We start from the raw sequence: 21,805 nt of genomic DNA, 5'->3' as shown, positions 1-21,805 counted from the left end.
CCAATCCAAGCCCTCCCTGCTCCCCCCACGGAAGTGTTGGCATTCCTCCTCTCCTGTGAAATGTTTCTGGTAAGGCTTTATTGCTCTACAAAGCGGTGCAAAGGCTGCCCGAGGACAGCTCCATCAGGAACTTTGGTCACACGGCTGCGGGATTTGTGCGCTGGCCCCGGCTGCCGCTGGACCTGCTACCTTCCCAAGAGAAGCTGAATACTGTGTGCAATAACACTGGGAAAACAGCACTGAACCCCAAATCCAAAACAAAAATCAGGGGCACGGGGAAGGGGACAACTCAAATCAGGCAGAAGGCTTGGGAAGAGCCCGTCATTCCCGTGAGGACTGAACTCAATGCTACATTTCGACAATGCCGAGTGTCTTTCCGAACGGATCGGTGCTGTTGGATCTGCGTGTCTGGTCCTGAACGCCAGCTCGCTCTCATCAATGCAGCATTTATTAAAAAATAAAATTAAAATGAAAAAAAATAATAAAGAATTGACAAATTGCATCACCAGGGAGCAGCCTGGCCTGGCTCACACACGTCCCAGGGCGGCGGCGGCATCAAGCGGGGCCGTTCAACGTGGCTTCGGTGCAGGGCAAGGCCTCGTCACTCCTGCAGGGACACCAGGGAGCAGCCTTAGGGACATGGGACAGGCCAGGAGGGCTCCCAGAGCTGCCCTCATCCCTCCTGGGAACGCCTTTCTGCTGGGACCTGAGCCCCTCCCTCTGGTTGTGTTCTGTCTGCCCAGTGAGGTGTTCTCAGCTCCCTGTGGAGAAACTCCCCCAGTGCTTCATGGAATATTACAGGGAAAATCAACGTGGAATCAGGGAATGGCATGGGTAGGAACAGACCTAAAAGCCTCCAACCTCTTCCAAGGTGATCAGAGGGATGGGGTGTCTCTAACATGAGGGCAGGCTGAGAGTTAGGAATGTTCAGCCAGGGAGAGCTGAGAGCCCTTTCCAGAGCCTGCAGGGGCTCCAGCAGAGCTGCAGAGGGACTGGGGACAAGGCCTGCAGGGACAGCACACAGGGAATGGCTCCCACTGCCAGAGGGCAGCCATGGATGGGATTTGGCAATGAGGAATTCCTGCCTGGGCTGGCATTGCCACAGCAGCTGGGGCTGCCCCTGATCCCTGCAGTGCCCAGGGCCAGGCTGGGCACTGGGGCTGGAGCAGCCTGGCACAGTGGGAGGTGTCCCTGCCATGGCAGGGGTGGCACTGCAGGGGCTCTGGGGTCCCTTCCCAGCCAGCCATGCCAGGATTCTGCGCTCACCTGTCTCTCGTGGCCGTTTCTGTGGCAGTTGTGACAGCAGTGGGCACTCTCTGGTGCCCGTCCGTGTGCGTGGCCGCGCTGTTCCGGGCACGGGGGGCACTGGAGTCGCCCGCGGAAAGCGTGTCCGGAGCCTTTCCGTCAGAGCCACTGTGGGACAGGGCAGGGACACGTCAGTGCAGCTCAGCCCACGGCAAAAGCAGACTCACGCTGGAATGGGGCTCAGATTCCAATGGGCAAAACAAAATTCCTTCTGCTGTCCTCACACAGGCCTAAAGATCCCATCAGGAATGAGAACTGGCAACAAGCTGGGATTCAAATCAGCGGGCACATCCTGGAGGCTCCGGGTCCCAAACCCAACAGGACACACCAGAACAGCTCCTCGAGGGAGGCATTCCCAACTCCTGCTGCAAATGCAGTCTGAGAGCTCCCGAAGCACCATTCCCACTGCCACTGCTGGGATGGCACAGCCTGCTCTGCTCGGGCATGGGCACAGACACTGCTCTGCTTGGGCACAGACCCTGCTCTGCTCGGGTATGGGCACTGACACTGCTCGGGCATGGGCACAGACACTGCTCTGCATGGGCACAGACCCTGCTCTGCTCGGGCACGGGCACAGACACTGCTCTGCATGGGCACAGACACTGCTCTGCTCGGGCATGGGCACAGACACTGCTCGGGCACGGGCACAGACACTGCTCGGGCATGGGCACAGACACTGCTCTGCATGGGCACAGACACTGCTCTGCTCGGGCATGGGCACAGACACTGCTCGGGCATGGGCACAGACACTGCTCTGCTCCACAGGCTCTGCCCAAGGGGCTCCTCAGGCTTCTGGGACACCCAGAAAATCCTGGGTTTAGGGGCAGATCCTAAAATCCCATGGAGGAAACCCCCCAGGGACTGGATGTCCAGAATCCAAACATGTTGAAGGCGCTCCAGGGACCATGGAGGTGCCACCTGAGGGACAATGTCCCCAGAGAGGCACCAACAACCAAAGCTCAAATCCTGGGAAAGGAGAACTGCAGGAACAAACCCTCCCAATCTCTTGTTTGGAATAAACCCACTCAGATTTGCAGCTGGAGAAGGGATTTTTGTGCACACCCCATTTTTGGCTTCCAAGGCAGAGGACGAGCTGCCCCAGGAATGTTTTCTTCCCAGTTTCCATCCAGAACAATTCTTTTTCCCTCTCTCCCAGAGCAAACCTCCACAAAAGGGAGAAAAGCTGGAGAGGGCTGAGCTGAATCCTGTCACCATCTCCGGGGGAGTTTATGGAATAAAATAATCCCAGCTGGATAATTGGACATGTGATGGAGATTGGAGACTGGGGTTCTATTTCTGGAGCACTTATCTTGAAAAAAAAGACATTAAAATGAGGAATAATGAGATCCAAACATTCCCTTTTCTCCAGGCTCACAAGCTCCTCAGAAGTACCAAAATACACCTTGGAGAGACACAGGGATGGAGCTGTGTTCCCAGGAATGTCGCTGGAAAAAACCTCTTCCCACACAAAAAACTGGAGCTCGACATTTCCATGGCTCAGAGAGAAACTTCTGAAGCCCAATCCCTGAATTTTCCAGGGCAGGAGGATTCCAGAGTTACCTGAGCACCTGCGGGGGCTTGGGAATTTCTCTGCCTTCCCTGGGCTCCTGGAAAATCCCAGCTGGACACACACCCCATGTCACTCAGGGGTGACACAGCCCAAACAAGGAGTTTGTGTGGGATGTCCTGTTGTCCCCTGGTCCCCCAGGGGTGGAACCCCAAACCTTCCTGGGCAGCAGGATCCAAACTATCCAAACTGGGAAGCTGAGAGCAATTCCTGAGCCGCATCTCCCTAAGGATCCCCCTGGGAGCTGGGATGGGGCTCACAGAGGGTGGAACATCTGGAGGATTTTCTGGGCTGCAACATCTGGTTCTCCAAGGAATCCACAGAGGCCCTGGACAGCTCCAAGGATAAAAGACCTCCAACGTGGATTCCAGGGACAAGGGGAAGAAAAATCCTCAGTCCCTGAGCAGCTCCAAGGAGAATGAGAGATCCCTGTGTGGATTCCAGTTATTCCAGGGGCACAAGGGGATGGAAAAACTGCTCCTACAGCAATAGGAATGGGGTGTGGTGCAGGTTTTGGGGAAGTGCTTGGAGAGAGTCACAAGCCACAGAGTGACTCCAAAATGTTCCCGATTTCCCTGGAATCATTAAGGAACGTGGTAAGAAATGGATATTCCCACTGCAGGCAGAGTGGTCTGGGAGAGCTGAGGACACTGGGAGAGCTCTGGGTGGTGATTCCCTCTGGGAGTCCAGGCCTGGAGCAGCTCCAGTCCCAGCTGTGGCACTGCCCCTGTCCTCCCACAGCCTCCCCTGGGATCTCTGGCCATGGACACAGCTGTGGAGAGCCACAGACACCTGTCAGGGAGGCCCTGGGTGCTCTCTGCCACAATGGAATCAGCAGGCAGGCAAAGGCAGGCAGCTTGGGAAGCTTTATCCCTATGGAATGTGCTACAGACACTTGTCTGGAGAGGAAAACATTCCCAATGTGCCAAACCAGGAACAAACACTTCCCTCCTGCCAGGAAAGCAGGGAAGAGGATGGACACAGGAACAGGAAGAGCTGGAGCTGGGTCAGGGAGGGTTAGGTGGGGTATCAGGAAAGGCTCTTCCTCCAGAGGGTGCTGGGCACTGGAACAGCTCCAGAGCCCCAGGAATACCTGGACAACACTGGGATTGCTGGGCTGTCCTGGGCAGCTGCACCAACGACCCTGTGAGTCCAGTTCAGGACATTCCCTGATCCTACTGGGAACCCAGCCAGCCCCAGGCAAGGTCCTGCTGTGCCCACACCATGGGCCAGGGCAGGAAAAGCACCTGGAGCACAGCTTGGATCAGATCCAATGGATCCAACTCCACACAACTCCAGAGAAGGACAGGCTGTTTCAGCACAGCTGGAACTGCTGTGCCTTCCCTCACCCTCTGCTCCCCACCAAGCCACAGCCAGGCCACTCCCAGGCACAGAGTGCATTTATCAGAATTAATGCATTTCTTGGAACTAATGCATTTATCAAACTGAAATGTATCAAAATTAACTGTGTTTATCAAAATGAATCCATTTATCTAAATTAATGCATTTATCAGAACTAATGCATTTATCAAAATGAACTGTATTTATCAGAATTAATGCAATCATCAGAATTAATGCATTTTTCAGAATGAGCTGCTTCCAACCTAACAGACCCTGGGATAACTCCTGCCCTAATTCCAGGGAATTCTGCAATCCCAGTGGTTTCCCAGCCCCCAGGCCCTCAGGAGCTGCTGCTGGCAGTGCACACCCAGGGATGACCCCAAACTGTCACCAAGCATCGCTGAAGGAAACTCCCGATCCTGAGTCAGGTGCACAAACCCAGGAACTCAGGTAAAAAACACGAGGAAATCCATGGAAGAGTATGAGGAAAAACCTCAGAATCTTGGAGCTGAGTAAAATCTCTGTGGATGCAGCAGATGCTGACTGGGCTGGGCAGCAGCTCATCCCCTGTGACTGGAGCAGGCTGGATTGAAGATCCAATTCCTACAAACCTGCCCAACCCCTGGATCTGCTCCAGCCTTTCCTGGTGCTTTTATCACTGAATGCCTTTGACACTGAGGGGAAAATGAGAACCTGAGTGGGTTAAACCTTACCCCCATGGCTGCAGGAGGATCCCATGGGAGCCTTTACTCTGCTTTTCTGAGTGATCTCACCCAGATCCTGCCCTGGGTCTGATCCCAGATCACGGACAGAGATGCTCCTGTGACACTGGAGTGCCCAAAGGACAGGGACAGAGACACTCCCATGACACTGGAGTGCCCAAAGGACAGGAACAGAGATGCTCCTGTGACACTGGAGTGGCCCAAAGGAGCCCCAACCCTTCCTTGGAGTAACCCTGTGCTAAATATGTCCCTCAGCCCCCCTGTGCCATGCCAGGGCAGGACCTGCTCCCAGGGGATACCAGGACACGGAGGCCACAGCAGAAAGGACAGTAACCACGTGGGGCCATCCCAGCCCAGGGGCCATCCCAGCCCACACAGATCCCTTCCCACCTGGAGGGAGCTGCCCTGTCCTTGCTGGCCTCCTGCGCCGTGGCCGTGGATTCCGTGCCAGCCTTGGCCTTGTCGTCGTCGTCGTCGTCGCTCTCGGAGCTGCCCGAGGAGCTGCTGTCCAAGGCCACCAGCGGTGCCTTCCGTGTCCCACACGCGTTCCACACACAGGGAGAGGCAGCAGTGCTGGCTGGGGGAGGAACAGCCCACACTGGAACCTAGGGAAAGCTCCCTGGACCGGCCCGAGGGGTCAAACAGGGCCTGCAGCCACTGCAGATGGCCTGGGAATCGTGGGATGGGGTGGGTGGGAAGGATCTCAAAGCCCACCCAGTGCCACCATGGGCGGGGACACCTTCCATGTCCCAGAGTGCTCCCAGCCCCATGCAGCCTGGCCTGGGACACCACCAGGGGTAAATGAAGTGTGCCTGTGATATCAGCTCCAACCCACTGCAGCTCCATCCCTTCCCTGCTGACACTGTCCCAACAAACCCTGGGGATCTCTGCCTTTGTTTCCTTCACTGATCCCACAGGGAATGCTTAGGGCAGGGGCCCTACAGGGAGGTCTCTCCTGCCCCAGGGGCTCCATGCAGGGTTCCCAGGGGCTGAGAGCACCCCGTGTGGCTCAGTGTCACTCACAGTTCTTGTCCTGGCCCTGCGCCGGGGTCCCGTCGGTGCCGCCGCTCTCGGTGTCCACGGGGGAGCTGCAGCGAGGGCCGGACTCGGAGCTGGGGAGGGAAGAGCCCTGAGCACGGAGCCAGGATCACCCCAGAGCCTCCCCACAGCCCCAGGAGCAGCCACCGGCCCATCACTGTTGTGAATTTCTCTAAACCTTATTTCCTGGCTCTCTACCCCATCGAGGACACAGAAAGCGGGGCTGTGTCCCACCCCAGTCAGGAGCACTGGGAAGCAGCAGGAAGCACAAAGGAGGCCTGATCCAGGATCATCAGACAGCATTACACAATAAAACGGAAGCGATGGGAAGGGGAAGAAGAAAGGATTACAGCCAGGCACTCCATCAAAACGTATCCCAAATACTCCCCCATTCCCAAGCCCCAGGGGAGCTGGAATTCCGTGGCTCTTACCAGCAGAAAGGCTGGAAGTCTGTGAACTTGGCCCAGCCCTTCTCCTCCGGGGCGCTGCTCTGCGGGGCGGCCGAGTCCCACACGCTGGAGCCCACGTCCATGGCCACGGGCGGCGTGGGGCCCGCGGGCTCGAACACGGCCGTCCAGCCAGCCCCTAGGGACAGACACCACAGCCTGGGTGCCAGCCCAGCCCCAGCTGGCCAGGAGCACCCCAGGGACACAGCAGGGACCCCAGGGACATGCCAGGGATCCCAAGGACATCCCAGAGGCACAGCAACCCACCCAGGAACATGCCAGGGATCCCAAGGACATCCCAGAGACACAGCAACCCATCCCAGGGACATCCCAGGGATCCCAAGGACACAGAAATCCATCCCAGGGACATCCCAGGGATCCCAGGGACACAGCAACTCATCCCAGGAACATCCCAGGGATCCCAGGGATGTCCCAGAGACACAACAACCCAGCTGAGGAACACCCCTGGGATTCCAGGGGAATCCCAGGGACATCTCAACTGCACCCTAGGGATCCCAGGGACATAGTAACCCATCCCAGGAACATCCCCGGGATCCCAGGGACACAGTGACCCATCCCAGGGCACCCCTCCCACACCCACCTGTGTCCCACAGAAATCCCTCTGCAGGTGTTTATCCCTGAGAGGCATCCGTGGAGACAAATGACACCACAGGTGGCTTCATCTCCCAAGCCAGGGATTCCCAGGTCCAAGTCCCTCAGTTCCCTGCCAAAAGCTGCCATCTCCATGTCCAATGGTTAGGTTTCAGGTAAAGAACTGATCAATGGATTCCAATATTTAAGATCCTAAAAATCACCCATTGCTTTTTTCACAGTCTTGGACAATTCCTCCTCCAGAACCTCCTTCCACTTCTTGTCCCACTTCCTATTTCCAGTCCTAAAAATCCCATCTTTGGAACAGCATTTTTCCTTAGCTTTTCCCAGGGAAGAGGGACGACTGCAGAGCTCTGCAGGAACCGAACCAGGCAGGAGAGCCCCCCCCAGGGCTGCATCCCCAAAACTGATCCCAAATTCCAGCTGAGTCTCCAGAGGGTGACTGGGCTGCCACACACAGAGCCCACTGGGACTGGGAGGTTCATACTGGTCCTTCCCAATGGACTGTAATTATCTGACATTTCCAAAGGGGTGTAGAGAGCAGGAACCTGAGATAACCCTGCCTGGTGCTCACAGTGACAACACAAAGGCAGCACCCAGAGAAAAAAACTGTATAGAATTCAAAAAGCACGGGAAAATGGATGGTTGGGAAAGTGCTTTGTCCCTTGGAATTGTTCTGCTGACAGCACCATGTCTGTCCAGCATTCCCACGGTGTCATTTACACAGAGTTGTGAAAACCCCTGAAGGGAGCAGACAAGATGAAAAATGACAATGTACAGGGGCCTGGAGGGACAGGACACAGGGAATGGCTTGAGCCCCAGGTGTAGATGGCATCTTAGGAAGGAATTCCTGTCTGGGAGAGTGGGCAGGGGCTGGGCTGGAACTGCCAGAGCAGCTGGGGCTGCCCCTGCATCCCTGGCAGTGCCCAAGGCCAGGCTGGGCACTGGGGCTGGAGCAGCCTGGGACAGTGGGAGGTGTCCCTGCCATGGCAGGGGGGGCACTGGAGGGGCTCTGAGGTCCCTTCCCAGCCAACCCATTCCTGGGATTCCAGGAAAAGCCAGTCCCTCTGCACTCCTGCTCCAGTTACTGTAGGGATGGGACTGCCACAGGCAGAGCACAGCTGGAAAAGCAGAAGAACAGGCAGGGAGGAGTTCAGGTCACATCCCTGCACTGCTGCTTTGATTGGGATTTGCACTGAAGGAGCTGGGATTCAGGGAGCCACAGAACCATGGAATGGCTTGGGTGTGAGGGGACCTTACAGCTCCTCTCATTCCAAGCCCTGCCACGGGCAGGGACCCTTTCCCTGGGATTCTCCCTGTGGGGCTGCCTGACACAAGGGCTGTTCTGGGGCAGGGCTGCAGCTCCAGGGACTCCAGAGGCACAAGGTGAGCCCTGACACTCTGGTTTCCCCTGGCCAGGGGAGCTGGCAGTGTGTGAGTGCTGCTGTGACCCCTGCAGCCCCAGGGATGTGCTCCCAAGCCTGGTACCTTGGCAGGAGTCTGAGTCCTTCTGCTCTGGGGTGCTGCCCTTGTGTGGGGAGGGGGGTGGTGGCCGCTCCTCCTCCTCCTCCGAGTCCACGCTGCCGTCGTGGTCCCCGTTCTCCAGGTCACTCTTGGAGCTCTCTGACGTCTGTGAGGCTCCAAACCTGAATGGGAACTGGGAATGAGCCATGCCTGGATCCCGCAGTTCCTCCTCCCTGTCCCTGGGGAAACAGCCCAGAGCCTTTGCCAGGGTTGTTTCCTCCAAAATATTTCCCCCAACGACTCAGGGCACTCCTGGGTGCACAGAGAGATTCCCCCACATTCCTGAGGGCTTTGCTGCCAGCATTCCCTGGAGGTGCAGGACAGAGCCAGGGCTGGGGACACCACACAAACCAGTGCTCAGAGAGGGGACAGACACTGGTGTGGAGCCCACCCCATGCCCACGCAGGACCTGAGGCTGTTGATGCTTGGCAAGGACACAGGGAAGTCTTGGATGTTTTCTCTGTTTCCTTTGATCAAATTGCAGATTGGGAATTATGGAAATAACTTTATTTTAATAAGTGGCTCTGTCAAAGGGATGAAAAATTATTTCAAAGCCCGAGATGCCCCTGGGAGGCCTCTTGTTCTCACTTTTCTGATTTGAATGTTCTGAGAAAGAATGTTCTGCCCACTCCCCTCAGTCTCACCTCCTCCTCCTCCTCCTCCTCCTCTCCAAGGATGAGAGAAGGAGCAAATTCCAAGTGTTTCACACTAAGGGTGGGGGTTTTTAATGTGTTTGATGGAAGACTCACTCATTAGGTGTCCCCATCGTTAATGAATTCCTTTGAACTGGATCTGTCTTCAGTTCAGGAGAACCCCCAGCACAAGCGGCAGGGAAAGTGCTCAGGGTTGTGTCAGACAAAACCTCACAGCCCCAAAATGACACAAAACCCAAGGAATTCCTCCTGGCCTGGACTGAAATGTGCAGATTGCCAGCAGCAAGGGGAAAATCAGAGCTCTGCTTTCACCTTACCGTGTCCTGGACTTGACCTGGGTGGCGTAGGAGATGTCCTTCTCCTCCCAGATATCCTCCTCCTCCTCGTTGTCGTCGAACTGCTGGATGCGCTCGTTGCAGCAGGCCTCGAACAGGGAGGCGTTGGGCTGCAGGACCAAAGGGAAACCACATGCCACACGCTCTCTGGAGACACTGCTTTAAGCCCAAGTCTCAGGGCTGACCAAATCCAGCTTTGCTCAGGAACTGGGATCACCTGGGACCACCACAGTCCAGCTGCTGCTTTGCTTTGGGACAATAAAGCAGGAAAGGCCAGGAACAGCCTGGCAATGTTTAGATCCATGAGAAATCCTTCTCTGCCTATGCTTCCCTAATCTATGTCTGGAAGATGATCTAAAGCTGGGAGAGCTGGGGGTGTTCACCTGCACAGGAGACGAATACAGAGATATCTCAGAGCCCCTGGCAGGGCCTGCAGGGGCTCCAGCAGAGCTGCAGAGGGACTGGGGACAAGGCCTGCAGGGACAGCACACAGGGAATGGCTCCCACTGCCAGAGGGCAGCCATGGGTGGCATCTTGGCAATGAGGAATTCCTGCCTGGGCTGGCATTGCCAGAGCAGCTGGGGCTGCCCCTGCATCCATGGCAGTGCCCAAGGCCAGGCTGGGCACTGGGGCTGGAGCAGCCTGGCACAGTGGGAGGTGTCCCTGCCATGGCAGGGGTGGCACTGCAGGGGCTCTGAGGTCCTCTCCCACCCAACCCATCCCAGGATTCCATTATTCCAAGAACAAGCACTGCAGGGAGGGAGGAAGATTCCCTCTGTGCTCAGAGGGAAGGAACATTTTCTGGCAGGAAGCCCTGAGGGGCCAGCAGTGCCCAGCTCTCTCAGGCCCCTCTGCACTGCCCAAAGCCCCAAAGCTCTGCTCTCTCAGCCTGCCAGCATCACCTTTCCAGCAGCCCCCTGAGCCCAGCCCCAACCCAGAGCCCACTCACGCTGTCGTCGTCAGCGTCGATGTTGAAGTTGATCTCGGCGATGCGGTCAAAGGGAGCGCTGGGAGGGAGGAGGGAGGGAAGAGCCTCAGGGGTGGCTCCCAGGAGCCCGTGCTGCCCACAGGGACAGCAGCAGGGCCAGAGCCACTCCTGGGCTGGGGTCCCCGCACAGCCACTCCTGCCCACGGTGTCCCCTCACCGAGGGAAGGGTTATTCCAGCCTAGAACATTCCCTGCCCATGGCAGGGGGGCACTGGAGGGGATTCCTGGGGGGCAGCTGGGGGGGTCGGGCTGTGCTCCAGGGAACAGGGACAGGAGCAGAGGGAACGGCCTCAGGCTGGGACAGGGGAGCTCAGGGCGGACACCAGCAGGTATTTCCCCATGGAAAGGGGGTCAGACCTCAGCAGGGGAAATTCGGAGTCTCCATCTCTGGAGGTGTCCAAGGAATTCCTGGAGGTGGCACTCAGGGCTCTGGGCTGGGGACAAGGTGGCCATTGGGCACAGCTGGGGCTGGATGGGCTTTTCCAGCCTCAGGGATCCTGGGGTTCTGTGAATCTCAGTCTCAAAGCCCAAGGTGTGCTGCTCTGTGAATATCCCAGAATGTGAATATCCCCGATGACCCAATTCCCAGTCCAAGGCAGGGGAGCCCCTGGTGGGAACAGCAGAGGGTGCTGCAGGCCCAGAAATTCCCAATTCCCAGAGTTTGGATTCAGGAAGCGTTCACTCCCCACTCATGGATCTGTAGCTTTTCCAGTGTCATTTTCTTTGAAAGACTCTCCTGTTCAATACCCCTGCAGTTCTAGGGACATTGACACAGGACTGATAGTCCTTAAATATTCCAATTCACTTCCAGCCCAGTGTCCACCACTTGGAAACAGCTGGCAGGGAGCACCACTCCCACAATATTCCCGGTTTTGCAGGACATTCTCCTTTTCCAATCACAAACAGAGCTACAACCTCCCACGCAGACTTCTTCCAGTTTCGTGTTCATTTTACACCTGGCACGAGGCCCCTGGGGCAGCTCCACAGGGATTTAACTCCTCCCTGCCCCTCACTCACATGGGGCTGTATTTGCCAGCAGTGAAAAGTCTTTATTTTATTTTATTTAAAAAAATATTTATGTGTAGAACAGAATAATTTCTGTTCATTTCAACTCTGATTCTATTCTAGAACTTTTTGGCCTTATCAAGTTTCTGACATCTCTGAGGCTCAGGAAAAACCCTGGATGGGAAGGGCAGAGGTGCTGCCTTGGATCCCAAGGAATTCCCGGGATGCAGACAAACCCAGGAGCATTGGGATCCCCTGGAGCACTGTTCTGTCCATAATTGGTCCCAATTTCAGGACTGTTATGGCCACTGGGATAATCCCAGTGCCAGGTACATTTCTAAGGGGAGAGGATGAGCTGCAGCTTTAATGGGATTAAAGGAATTCTGTAAAAGCAGCAAATTCTGAGCTCCGGATTCAGCAAGTTGTGTAACACTGAATCCCCTTCCCTGTCTCCCTGAAATGCCACTGCTCCTGATCATCCCTGCTCCCTTACTCAGGAGAGGGAAAATGGCTGCATTTTCCATGGATTCCATCAGAGCACTGTCTCTTCACTCCTCCTTCCAATAAGGATTTAATTCCTTGGAAAAGATCTGTTTAACTGCCCAGGGTTTGCTCTCATGCTTTGTCTTTAAACTCATTCCAGACCAGGGCTGGACAACAGTTGCCTGCTTTATTTCAAATATCCCTCTTTGAAATGAAAGAATACTTTTCCTTGCTTCTCCACCTGGCTCTGGAGATCGGGCTGGGCTCCTGGAAAACAAGGAGCTGTTTACAACCTGAGGAGGGATAACAAGGCTCATTTGTAAACCTGAAGCAGAGGGAGGATGGGATGCAAAGAGGCTGAAATGCCAATCACCCCCAGACTCACTCGGTGCTGCCACCAAACACCCCCAGACTCACTTGATGTTGTCATCCTGGTCTGCAAACTCCTCATCATTGAAGCCAAACTGATCCACAAAATTGGCTGTCATCTGCTGGATCTGGTACTCAGAGAAGGCCTGGGAAGGGATCCCAAAAAATCCATCAATAGGGTGTCCAGAGACATTCCAGAAACAGTCAGTGGAGCTCCTCCAGGAAAGCACTAAAATCCCAGGGAAGAGTGTGAAACCCTCACTCTGATCCCTTCCCAGTGCAGGATCACACAGAGCTCTGGGATTCCCAACCTGATGCCTCCTGCCCTGCTCTCAGGTGGATCCCAGGCCATGGAACTGCTCTGGGAAACCCCAAAGGAGCTGAACACAGACTGGGAGCAGAGTTCAGGAAGCTGTTCCACACCAGGATGGACCAAAGGCAACTGGAGCAGTGAGTTTCCTGGGAAGAGTGAAGATGCTCCCAACCCACCTGCTGGAGAGTGAGCTCGTTGGGAAAAGCATTTTCAATGTCCTCATCCTCGCTGGAGGAGTGCAGGTGGTGGGTGCTCACCTGGGAAAGCACAAACCAGTCAGGGAACCAGGGAAAACTGGAAAAGCTCCAATGTTTCAGTTCCACCAAAGCCCAAACTCCTGCCCAGGCAGGAGCTGCCCCAAGGAATCCCAGGGACCAGCTCAGCACCACAGATCAGCTCTGCTGAAGGACTGTTATGAAACATGTTTATGGAAATGCTTTCTACTCTGCCTTGAAGGGCTCTTCAGCAAAAGAAGGAAAATGAGAAAAACCAGGAATATCCCTTTTTTGTTAGGAGAAGCCCAGCAGGCACTGGAGTGACCAACTCACCAAATCCACCGTGTTTCTCCGGTTTGTCTCCGTCAGCGTCTCCTCCACAAAACTCTCCCACCTGCCCCTGCAGTCCTCAGGCAACTCTGGAACAAAAGGGACATAGAAACCATGGGAGTTCTGAGCCAGCTGAACTCCCTGGGGACTCACCTGGGCAAAGGGCTCACAGCTTCTCTCACCTTGCTGGGAACAACCCCGAGCAGGGCTCCAGCTGTGCTTGGGTCTTCCCTTTTCTCCTGGAGACCGAGGGCACCTTCCCCTCCCATCCCTCCCAGCCCAGCACAACTGGGAGCACAAAGGTGAGCAGAACTTGAGGGTTGAGGCAGGGAAATGGGGAAATAATAAAAGGAGAAACAAGCAGAAGATTGTGCCCCCAGATTGTCACTGCCCAGCTGTGCCCCTTCCTAGCCCGGCAGGGGCTGAGCAGAGGGGATGGAAAATGTGGAAAATGGAAAATCTTCCTTCTTCCCACCCAAGCCTATTTGACAAAACCAGTTCTCCAAGTGGATCCAGTGAGGGCAGGATGGACACAGCCTGGCAATGGGAATATCCCTGATGAGCACATCTGGGGCCTCTGGGGACACAACCTCCTGTCTCTTTCCTCAGAGAGCCATGGAATCATGGAATGGGTTGGGTGGGAAGGGATCTCAAAGCCCATCCAGTGCCACCCCTGCCATGACAGGGACACCTCCCACTGTCCAATCTTAACCTCACTGTGTGAAAACCAGGAGGAGCCAAATGGGGTCTCACCATACTTTAAATGATGAGAATATTGTGGGATTTCCCTGGGAACACTTTCCAATGGGAAAGGATCTTGAGGAAATACCTGCAGTGAGCCCTCCCAGGAGTTCCCAAGAGTTATTTTTCCCTGGAGAGCAGTGAAAAGTGAAGGAAGAGAAGGAGAAGGAGAAGGAGAAGGAGAAGGAGAAGGAGAAGGAGAAGGAGAAGGAGAAGGAGAAGGAGAAGGAGAAGGAGAAGGAGAAGGAGAAGGAGAAGGAGAAGGAGAAGGAGAAGGAGAAGGAGAAGGAGAAGGAGAAGGAGAAGGAGAAGGAGAAGGAGAAGGAGAAGGAGAAGGAGAAGGAGAAGGAGAAGGAGAAGGAGAAGGAGAAGGAGAAGGAGAAGGAGGAGAAGCAGGCGGTACCTTTGATGAAGTCACTGATCTGGGCCTGCATGGGCCCCTTCTCCATGTTGTGCACCACGGCGTTGGCGATGCGGGTCAGGTGCCCCATGTTCCCTCTCCTCCTGCCGCCCTCTGCCCTGGAACAGAGAGCAGCCGCTACCCACGGAGCCAGGACACCCTCGGAGCTGGGATACCCACGGAACCAGGATATCCTTAGAGTCGGGACATCCACAGAACCGGGATACCCAGGGAGCCAGGACACCCATGGAGCTGGGATGGGTTGCCCATGGAGCCAGGATAACCACAGAGCCAGGACAGAGCCCTGGGAATGGCCCCAGCATTCCTGCCCCACTGGCCACAGCATTCCTGCCCCACTGGCCACAGAATTCCTGCCCCAGTAGCCACAGCATTCTTGCCCCAATGGTCACAGAATTTCAGCCCCACACAGGGATCAGCCCTGCTCTGGCAGGATGGGGTGAGCTCACCCCCAGGACAGGGACCTTCCCTCATTTTGCGCTGTTTTGGGATCCCTCCTCCCACTCAGGTAACATGGCAGGGGCTCTAAACAAGGAGATAAACATGGAAAAGATGCAGAAATAAATCTGACTGTAATTCCCAGGGAAGAAAACTCCCAAAGTTAAGGATGTACAGCTACTGGTAGAGCTCCAGGGTGGGACTGGGATTGCAGCAGTGACTCCCCCAGAACAGAAGACATTCCCATCCAACCATGGGATTCCCCCTGGGTTAAAACCAGTTCCCAACACAGAGCCCGAGCAGCCCTGAGTCCCCGTTCTGGCTCCTCACTGCTTCCCTTCCTGCAGAGTGAAGCCGTGCTCCAAAGCAGCCCAGGGAATGGTTTGGGTGGGAAGGGACCTTCCAGTGCCACCCTGCCATGGCAGGGACACCTCCCACTGTGCCAGGCTGCCCCAGCCCCAGTGTCCAGCCTGGCCCTGGGCACTGCCAGGGATCAGGGGCAGCCCCTGCTGGTCTCCATCTGCCCACTGAGAGCAGCCAAGGACCTTCCTGGAAACTCCACCTTCCCAAAGCCCCAGCTGAGATTCCTCTGCTTAAATCCCTATTTTTTTCCTTCCATTCAGATTCTTTCCAGCGTGGTGGTGACTGGAACTCTGGCAGGAAATAGGGATGAGCTCTGGCTCCTTTCTGGTTTAATCAGGAAGACTCCCAAGCAGCACCCAGGGATATTTTTGGTCCTACAGAACTGAGCAAGGAAATGCCCAGTAAAATTCCTTATGTGGACAAGGGGCTGTAAAAAGAACCAAAAATCCAAAACCCCAAACCACACCAACAACAAAAAAATGTAATCCAGATCTCAATCCACCAATTATGGCCTAAACAATTCCAGTGGGACTCCAAAGGCCTTGGAAGCCACCAGGAGCTCAAAATAGAGAGGGAGGACCAAACACTGAGCTGGACATGGAAACTGAAGCTTCTGGAATATTTCCACTTTAATGTTTTAGTTCTTTTAGAATATTTAGCTCTTATCAGCCCAATCAGCACAAAATCTAAGGGTTTTTTAAAGATAAAATAGAAAATCCAGGCCACAAATGCTTGGCCACCCCAACTTCCAACAGTTTTGTACTCCGGGAAGAATAAAATTGTACATTTGAAACAAACAAACAAAAAAGTTTAAAAAGTGAGTATTCCATGGGATTCCCTGAGAAAGCAGGTAAGCAGAAGACTGAATGTTTGGGATGGGGTGTTGGAAACATCCATAAAACCCACCATGCCTTCAAATCCTGTCCAAAATTTGGGAATTTGGCTTGTCAGCATGCAAATCACCCCAGTTCCAAATCCCAACCAAAATCCAAGTCTGTCTCAACACCATTAAAATGGAAATTCTCCAAGAATATTCCAAAGTGAATGTGCAGCCCCAGGCCAGCAATTCCTTACTGGATTTTGTCATTGGCTTCCCAGGCGTCCAATATCCTCTGCACCAGGCAGCACTTCTGGAACAGCTGTGGGGAAAAGGGGAGGATAGTCAGGATTTTCCAAAGGAGAACTGTGGATCCTCCTGCTCCTTCCCTGGCTGCTCCTCAGGAGCTCCAACCTCAGCCCTTCCCCTGTCCAAGAGCCCAATTCCTTCCTGGTTATTCCCCAGAGGATCGCAGCACAGCAGTACAAATAAAGGCATAAAAGTAACCACAGCTCCATGAGAACCACTACAAATGATAATAAGTAATAACAAAGCCCACTAAAAATAGATAAAAAATAACAATAAAACCCACTACAAATGATAATAAATAATAATAAAACCCATTAAAAATAGATAATAATAAAGCCCATGAAAATTTGATAATAAGCAATAAAAACAAATTTTAAAGGCAATAAATAATAACAAAACCTACTAAAAATTACATAAAAAAATAAATAATAATTTAAAAAATCTACACTGAGACAAGTGCCCGCTCTGGAACAGCCCACCCTAGAGATGTCCTGGTGACCCCAGCCCCATCCCAGAGATCTGTGGTGACCCCAGCCTCATCCTAGGGATCCCTGGTGACCCCAGCCTCATCTGAGGGATCCCTGGTGACCCCAGCCTCACCACAGAGATGCCTGGTGACCCCAGCCCCAGCCCAGGGACCTTGGTGACCCCAGCCCCATCCCAGAGACGTGCTGGTGACCCCAGCCCCAGCCCAGGCACCCTGGTGATCCCAATCTGATCCCCGAGACCCCTGATGACCCCAGCCCCTCCCCAGGCACCCTGGTGACCCCAGCCCGGCTCTCACGTGGGTGACCATGAGGTTCTCGGTGCCTCTGGCAGGGGGCTGTGGGGGCTGTGGGGGCTGTGGGGGCTGTGGGGGCTCCGCGGCCGCGCTCCCGCTCGCAGCCTCCTCTTTGCTGCCCGGCTCCCCCGGGCTGGGCTTCCCCTCGTGCACCGAGTGCGACAGGATGGCTGCTATGGACAGCTCCACTTGGAAATGCAAAAAGTTATTCCACGTGTATTTAAAAAATAAATCCTGGAGGAGAAATGAGAGATGGAAGAGTTTACTTGGGATAAATTTTCCTGGTTTTAATGATATCAGGGATCTTTAAGGATCTGCAACCCATCCCATGATTCTGGGACTCTGGGATATTAAATTGTTGCCCAAGCTGTTTGATCAAGCAATTCCACTCATACAGTTTTCCTGCTACATGCCAGCACCCAGTGCAGGCTGGGCTCTGCATTCCCAGGGCACTCAGTCTGCTGGGAAATCAGTGAATATTCCCCGTAAATGGAGCACTTAGGAATCCTCTCACACAGCACTCACAGCACAGACACACTGAATTAAACAACTTAACTCTGCTGGGGCTCAGTGAAGCCTAGGAAAAACAGGAACTAAACCACTGCTAAGGGTGGAATGAATTCTCTTAAGGCTGCCCAGGTTCTGCAAGGCTTTTTCCAGCCTCAGGGATCCTGGGAGAAAATTAATCTCTCATCATTCCACGAGCTCACACTCACAGCAGAGACTGTTTCACACCTTCTCCACTGAACTAACATGGACTTGGAAGTGTGAGGCTCAGTCCAAAACCCCAAACAGTCGGATTTGGATCACAAAAGCTCCTCCAGGGATCTGCTCCTTGTGGAGCAGGTAAGGGAAATGTCAGGACTTTGTCCCCCTGGCACAATCCCTGCACAGAAGGAATCCAGGTCCCACTCCGGTGCCCCCAAACACTCACAAGTAACAAGTCCTGCTCACTGGAGCAGGTAAGGGAAATGCCAGGACTTTGTCCCCCTGGCACAATCCCTGCACAGAAGGGATCCAGGTCCCACCCCGGTGCCCCCAAACACTCACAAGTAACAAGTCCTGCTCACTGGAGCAGGTAAGGGAAATGCCAGGACTTTGTCCCCCTGGCACAAGCCCCGCACAGAGGGATCCCAGGTCCCCATCCCCAGTGCCCCAAACACTCACAAGTAACAAGTCCAGGGTGCCCAGCCTGCAGAGCTCGTGGTTGATGCTGGGCGTGTTGGCGTGCAGCAGCGCCGCGATCAGCCGCGAGCCGTGCAGCCGCGCGTTCCCCAGCGGCTCCTCCAGCACCCCCAGCGTGGTCAGGATCGCCGGTTTCTGCGGGCAGGGAGGGCAGTCAGGGCAGGGCAGCGTTCCCACAGAGCACCTGCACCAGGGTTCTGCAGGGCCTTGGCCAAAAATCCAACCATGGGAATTCCACCTCACCAGGGGCAAGAGCTTCCCATGGAGGGGATAGAGCCCTGGAACCCTGCACTGCCCAGGGAGGGCCTGAGTGCCCCACTCTGCAGGCATCCCAATCCCAGCTGGACGCGTCCCTCTGTCACCTGCTCCAGTGACCCTGCCCTGCATGGAGTTGCACCGGGTGATCCCTAACAACCCCAGCTGTTCTGGAATTCTCAGATTTAACAGAACCCACCCATTTCAGGAATGTTCTCAGCAGGGAAACATAGACCACCTTCCCAAGAGGATGGTTCTGGGGCCACTGCGAGATTTAACTTCCAAATCAGAAGATTAAAATCCAACTATGCACTGAAAGTTTCTTCCTCTCCATCCCTTCCCATCTCCCCAGTTCCAAAGATTTCCCTGAACACAGCTCTCAGACTCCTGCTGCTCATCCCTGAGTTACAGGGTTTGGAGTGGATTTCCCCTCCCTGGCCACGTGTCCATGGAGCTGTCTGGAGCCCCGGGAGTGCCGGCGGTACCTTGGGCGGGCACAGCAGCAGCTGGTGGAAGTCCTTGAGCCGGGGCTCGATGCCGTGTAAGATGCTGCTGTTGACAGTGTAAGACCTCTCGAATCCCTGAGTGTACGAGTCCATCAGGCCTTCCACTCTGAGGGAACACCAGGATTCACTGAAGTCACTCACCATTCCCTCTTCCCATTCTGAACAACCAAGTGATACCAGGGTCCTCACGGTCCCTCCCAACCCAGTCCATCCTGGGATTCTGGGACTTTATGATATTAAACCAGTGCCCAACCTGGTGTTCAATCAGCAATTCCACTAAAACCATTTTCCTTCTACACTTCCTGCATTCCATCTTCCTTCTCCTGGGGCCCAGAACTGCCCCCAGTATCCAGAGGTGGAGATTTTGTTAAAGAGCCTCCAGTCACACTGGCCATGTCAGTGGTTTTCTCTTCAAAAATGAGGATGAAAAATAATAATATTCAGCTCCTGAACACATTCCCATACCTGCACAATATTGATTCTATTATATTAGTTATTCCCATTATTTATTATACTGTATTAGTTAATATTGGTATAATATCCCAGGTGCTGCTCACACAACCAAACCTGTGCTGAGCTCAGGAGGAGCTGACCAGAAATAACCTCCCAGTAGAGCTGGCAAACCACATTCCCAAAGTGGGGCCTGGGGTTCCAAACCCTTAAACACTTCCAGAGAAGTGCTCGGCTCAGCAAGAGCTACCTAACAATGTTTGTTCCTCCCACTGTCCCAGGCTGCTCCCAGCCCCAGTGTCCAGCCTGGCCTTGGACACTGCCAGGGATCCAGGGGCAGCAGGCCCTGCCCACCCTCCCAGCCACGAATTCCCTCCCAAAATATCCCATCTAAGACTCCCATCTTCCAGCTTGAAGCCATTTCCTGTGTCTGGGCAGTGCCCCCAGCCCAGCCTGGAGCCCCCGGTGATCCCAGTGACCCCAGCGATCCTGGTAATCCCAATAATCCCAGTAATCCTGGTGATCCCAGTAATCCTGCTAATCCCAGTGATCCCAGTAATACCGGTAATCCCAGGGATCTTGGTAATCCCAGTAATCCCAGCGATCCTGGCAATCCCAGTGATCCCAGTAATCCCAGTAATTCCAGTGATCCTGGTAATCTCAGCGATCCTGGTAATCCCAGTAATCCCAGGGATCCTGGAAATCCCAGTGATCCTGATAATCCCAGCAATCCTAGCAGTCCCAGCAATCCCAGTGCCCCAGTGATCCCAGTAATCCCAGCAATCCCGGCGATCCCAGTGATCCTGGCAATCCCAGTGATCCCGGTGATCCCGGTAATCCTGGCAATCCCGGTGATCGCGGCAATCCCGGTGATCCCGGCGATCCCAGTAACCCTGGCAATGCCAGCGATCCCAGCGATCCCAGCAGTCCCAGTGATCCCGGCGGTCCCGGCTCACCCAGAGCGCCGCGTTTCCAGCAGCGTCAGGAGCACCTGGGTTCCGTTGACGATGCAGGTCTCGCTCTGCTCCCCGTCGAACATGTTGGTGAGGAGCTGCTCCACGCACTCCTGCCTGGGGACACAGGGCTCACTCACACGGGCACCGAAGGCACAGGGAACGTCCCACGCTTCCCCCTGCCCTGTGCCACACCAAGGAATGACGGTGGCAGGAACAGGAGGCTGAGGCCAGCCCTGCTCCCCAGCTCACACCATCACCGGGTTGGGAGAGACCTTCAATGTCATCGACTCCAGCCCAGCCCCAACCCCTGAGGCAGCCCCTGGCACCCAGTGCCACATCCAGGCTGGTTAAACACACCCAGGGATGGAGACTGCACCATCTCCCTGGGCAGTCATTTCAGAACTTTATTCCCCTTGCTGGAAAAGCTTTTTCCTGCTCTCCAACCTGAATTTCCCTTGGCGCAGTTTAAGACTGTGTCCTCTGGTTCTGTCAGTTGTTGCTCCAGTTCCTGCAGCTCCTGTCCCTCACCACATCCCAGCTCTGTCCCTCAGGGACAGCTCCCCAAAGTCCAGCCCTCAGGAAGACCCTTCCCATTCCCTGCCTTCCCCAGTCCCATGTCCAGCCAAACCCAGCATCCCTGGAGTTCACAGCCCAATCCTGACTATTTTATAACGTTCCAAAAAGTCTCCTTTCCATGGGTATAAATAAAATATGAGACAAAAATGTAAAAACAGCTGAATGAGGGAGGATTCTTTTAATGAGGAGCATCTAAATACCCTCTGTCAGCAGAACAGGGGAGGCAGAGGCAGGAAAAGGAGGCAATTTTCTGTAATGAACCAAATTCCCTTTATTGCACCCAGTAGTATCTCCTGAACCTGGATTTGGGGTTCATTCCCTGATCCCACCTCCTTCAGGCTGATCATTCATTCCTGACTCAGGAATGATAAAAGTTATCCAAAACCCAAAAGGTCACTGTAATGCTGGGAAAACTGGCCAGGAAGGGTAATGAGCTTTGTGACCTTCAGCAGAAAGGGAAGAGAAGCAAGAGAACCCCTTTGCCCAAAATGCTCCTTTATTTTGAGCAAGAATTCTGGAGATAGTTCCTGGAAGTGCAGGGTCCCACAGCCCTCTCCAAAAGTACAAAGAGAGCCGAAAATTACCAAAAAAGTCTGTAAGTACCATGGGATCCATGGCCATCACCCCTGCCACTGCAGGGAATCACAGCCCTCATTAAAGGTTCTGGGATTCCTCTGAGATCCCTTCAGACCCTGAAGGTGCTGCGAGGTCCCACACAACCCTCCCTTCACCAGGCTGGAATTCCTTGGGTTTTTGCTTCTCACC

The 21,805-nt window shown here is 54.5% G+C and overlaps 1 protein-coding gene across 3 annotated transcripts in view; it reads right to left on the bottom strand.

Moving 5' to 3' along the window:
* Positions 1 to 426: 426 nt before the first annotated feature.
* PPP6R2 (protein phosphatase 6 regulatory subunit 2) overlaps positions 427 to 21,805 on the bottom strand; it is a 55,643-nt gene continuing 34,264 nt past the window's right edge. For all 3 annotated transcript variants that reach the window (XM_059472516.1, XM_059472514.1, XM_059472515.1), the window contains exons 8-24: positions 20,465 to 20,578; positions 19,038 to 19,164; positions 18,280 to 18,432; positions 17,116 to 17,346; positions 16,280 to 16,344; positions 14,390 to 14,505; positions 13,249 to 13,334; positions 12,877 to 12,957; positions 12,436 to 12,533; positions 10,493 to 10,550; positions 9,526 to 9,653; positions 8,520 to 8,677; positions 6,405 to 6,558; positions 5,959 to 6,047; positions 5,326 to 5,512; positions 1,267 to 1,413; positions 427 to 607 (exon numbers count right to left, since the gene is read on the bottom strand). In XM_059472516.1, the coding sequence (XP_059328499.1) occupies positions 556 to 607; positions 1,267 to 1,413; positions 5,326 to 5,512; positions 5,959 to 6,047; positions 6,405 to 6,558; positions 8,520 to 8,677; positions 9,526 to 9,653; positions 10,493 to 10,550; positions 12,436 to 12,533; positions 12,877 to 12,957; positions 13,249 to 13,334; positions 14,390 to 14,505; positions 16,280 to 16,344; positions 17,116 to 17,346; positions 18,280 to 18,432; positions 19,038 to 19,164; positions 20,465 to 20,578 (2,044 nt within the window). In that variant the 3' untranslated portion in view covers positions 427 to 555. The remainder of the gene's footprint in view (positions 608 to 1,266; positions 1,414 to 5,325; positions 5,513 to 5,958; positions 6,048 to 6,404; positions 6,559 to 8,519; positions 8,678 to 9,525; positions 9,654 to 10,492; positions 10,551 to 12,435; positions 12,534 to 12,876; positions 12,958 to 13,248; positions 13,335 to 14,389; positions 14,506 to 16,279; positions 16,345 to 17,115; positions 17,347 to 18,279; positions 18,433 to 19,037; positions 19,165 to 20,464; positions 20,579 to 21,805) is intronic.

The sequence above is a fragment of the Ammospiza nelsoni genome, chromosome 5 (assembly GCF_027579445.1).
Source record: "Ammospiza nelsoni isolate bAmmNel1 chromosome 5, bAmmNel1.pri, whole genome shotgun sequence".
In the NCBI taxonomy this organism is placed as follows: Eukaryota; Metazoa; Chordata; class Aves; order Passeriformes; family Passerellidae; genus Ammospiza; species Ammospiza nelsoni.
This window is presented reverse-complemented; position numbering and strand designations above follow the sequence as displayed.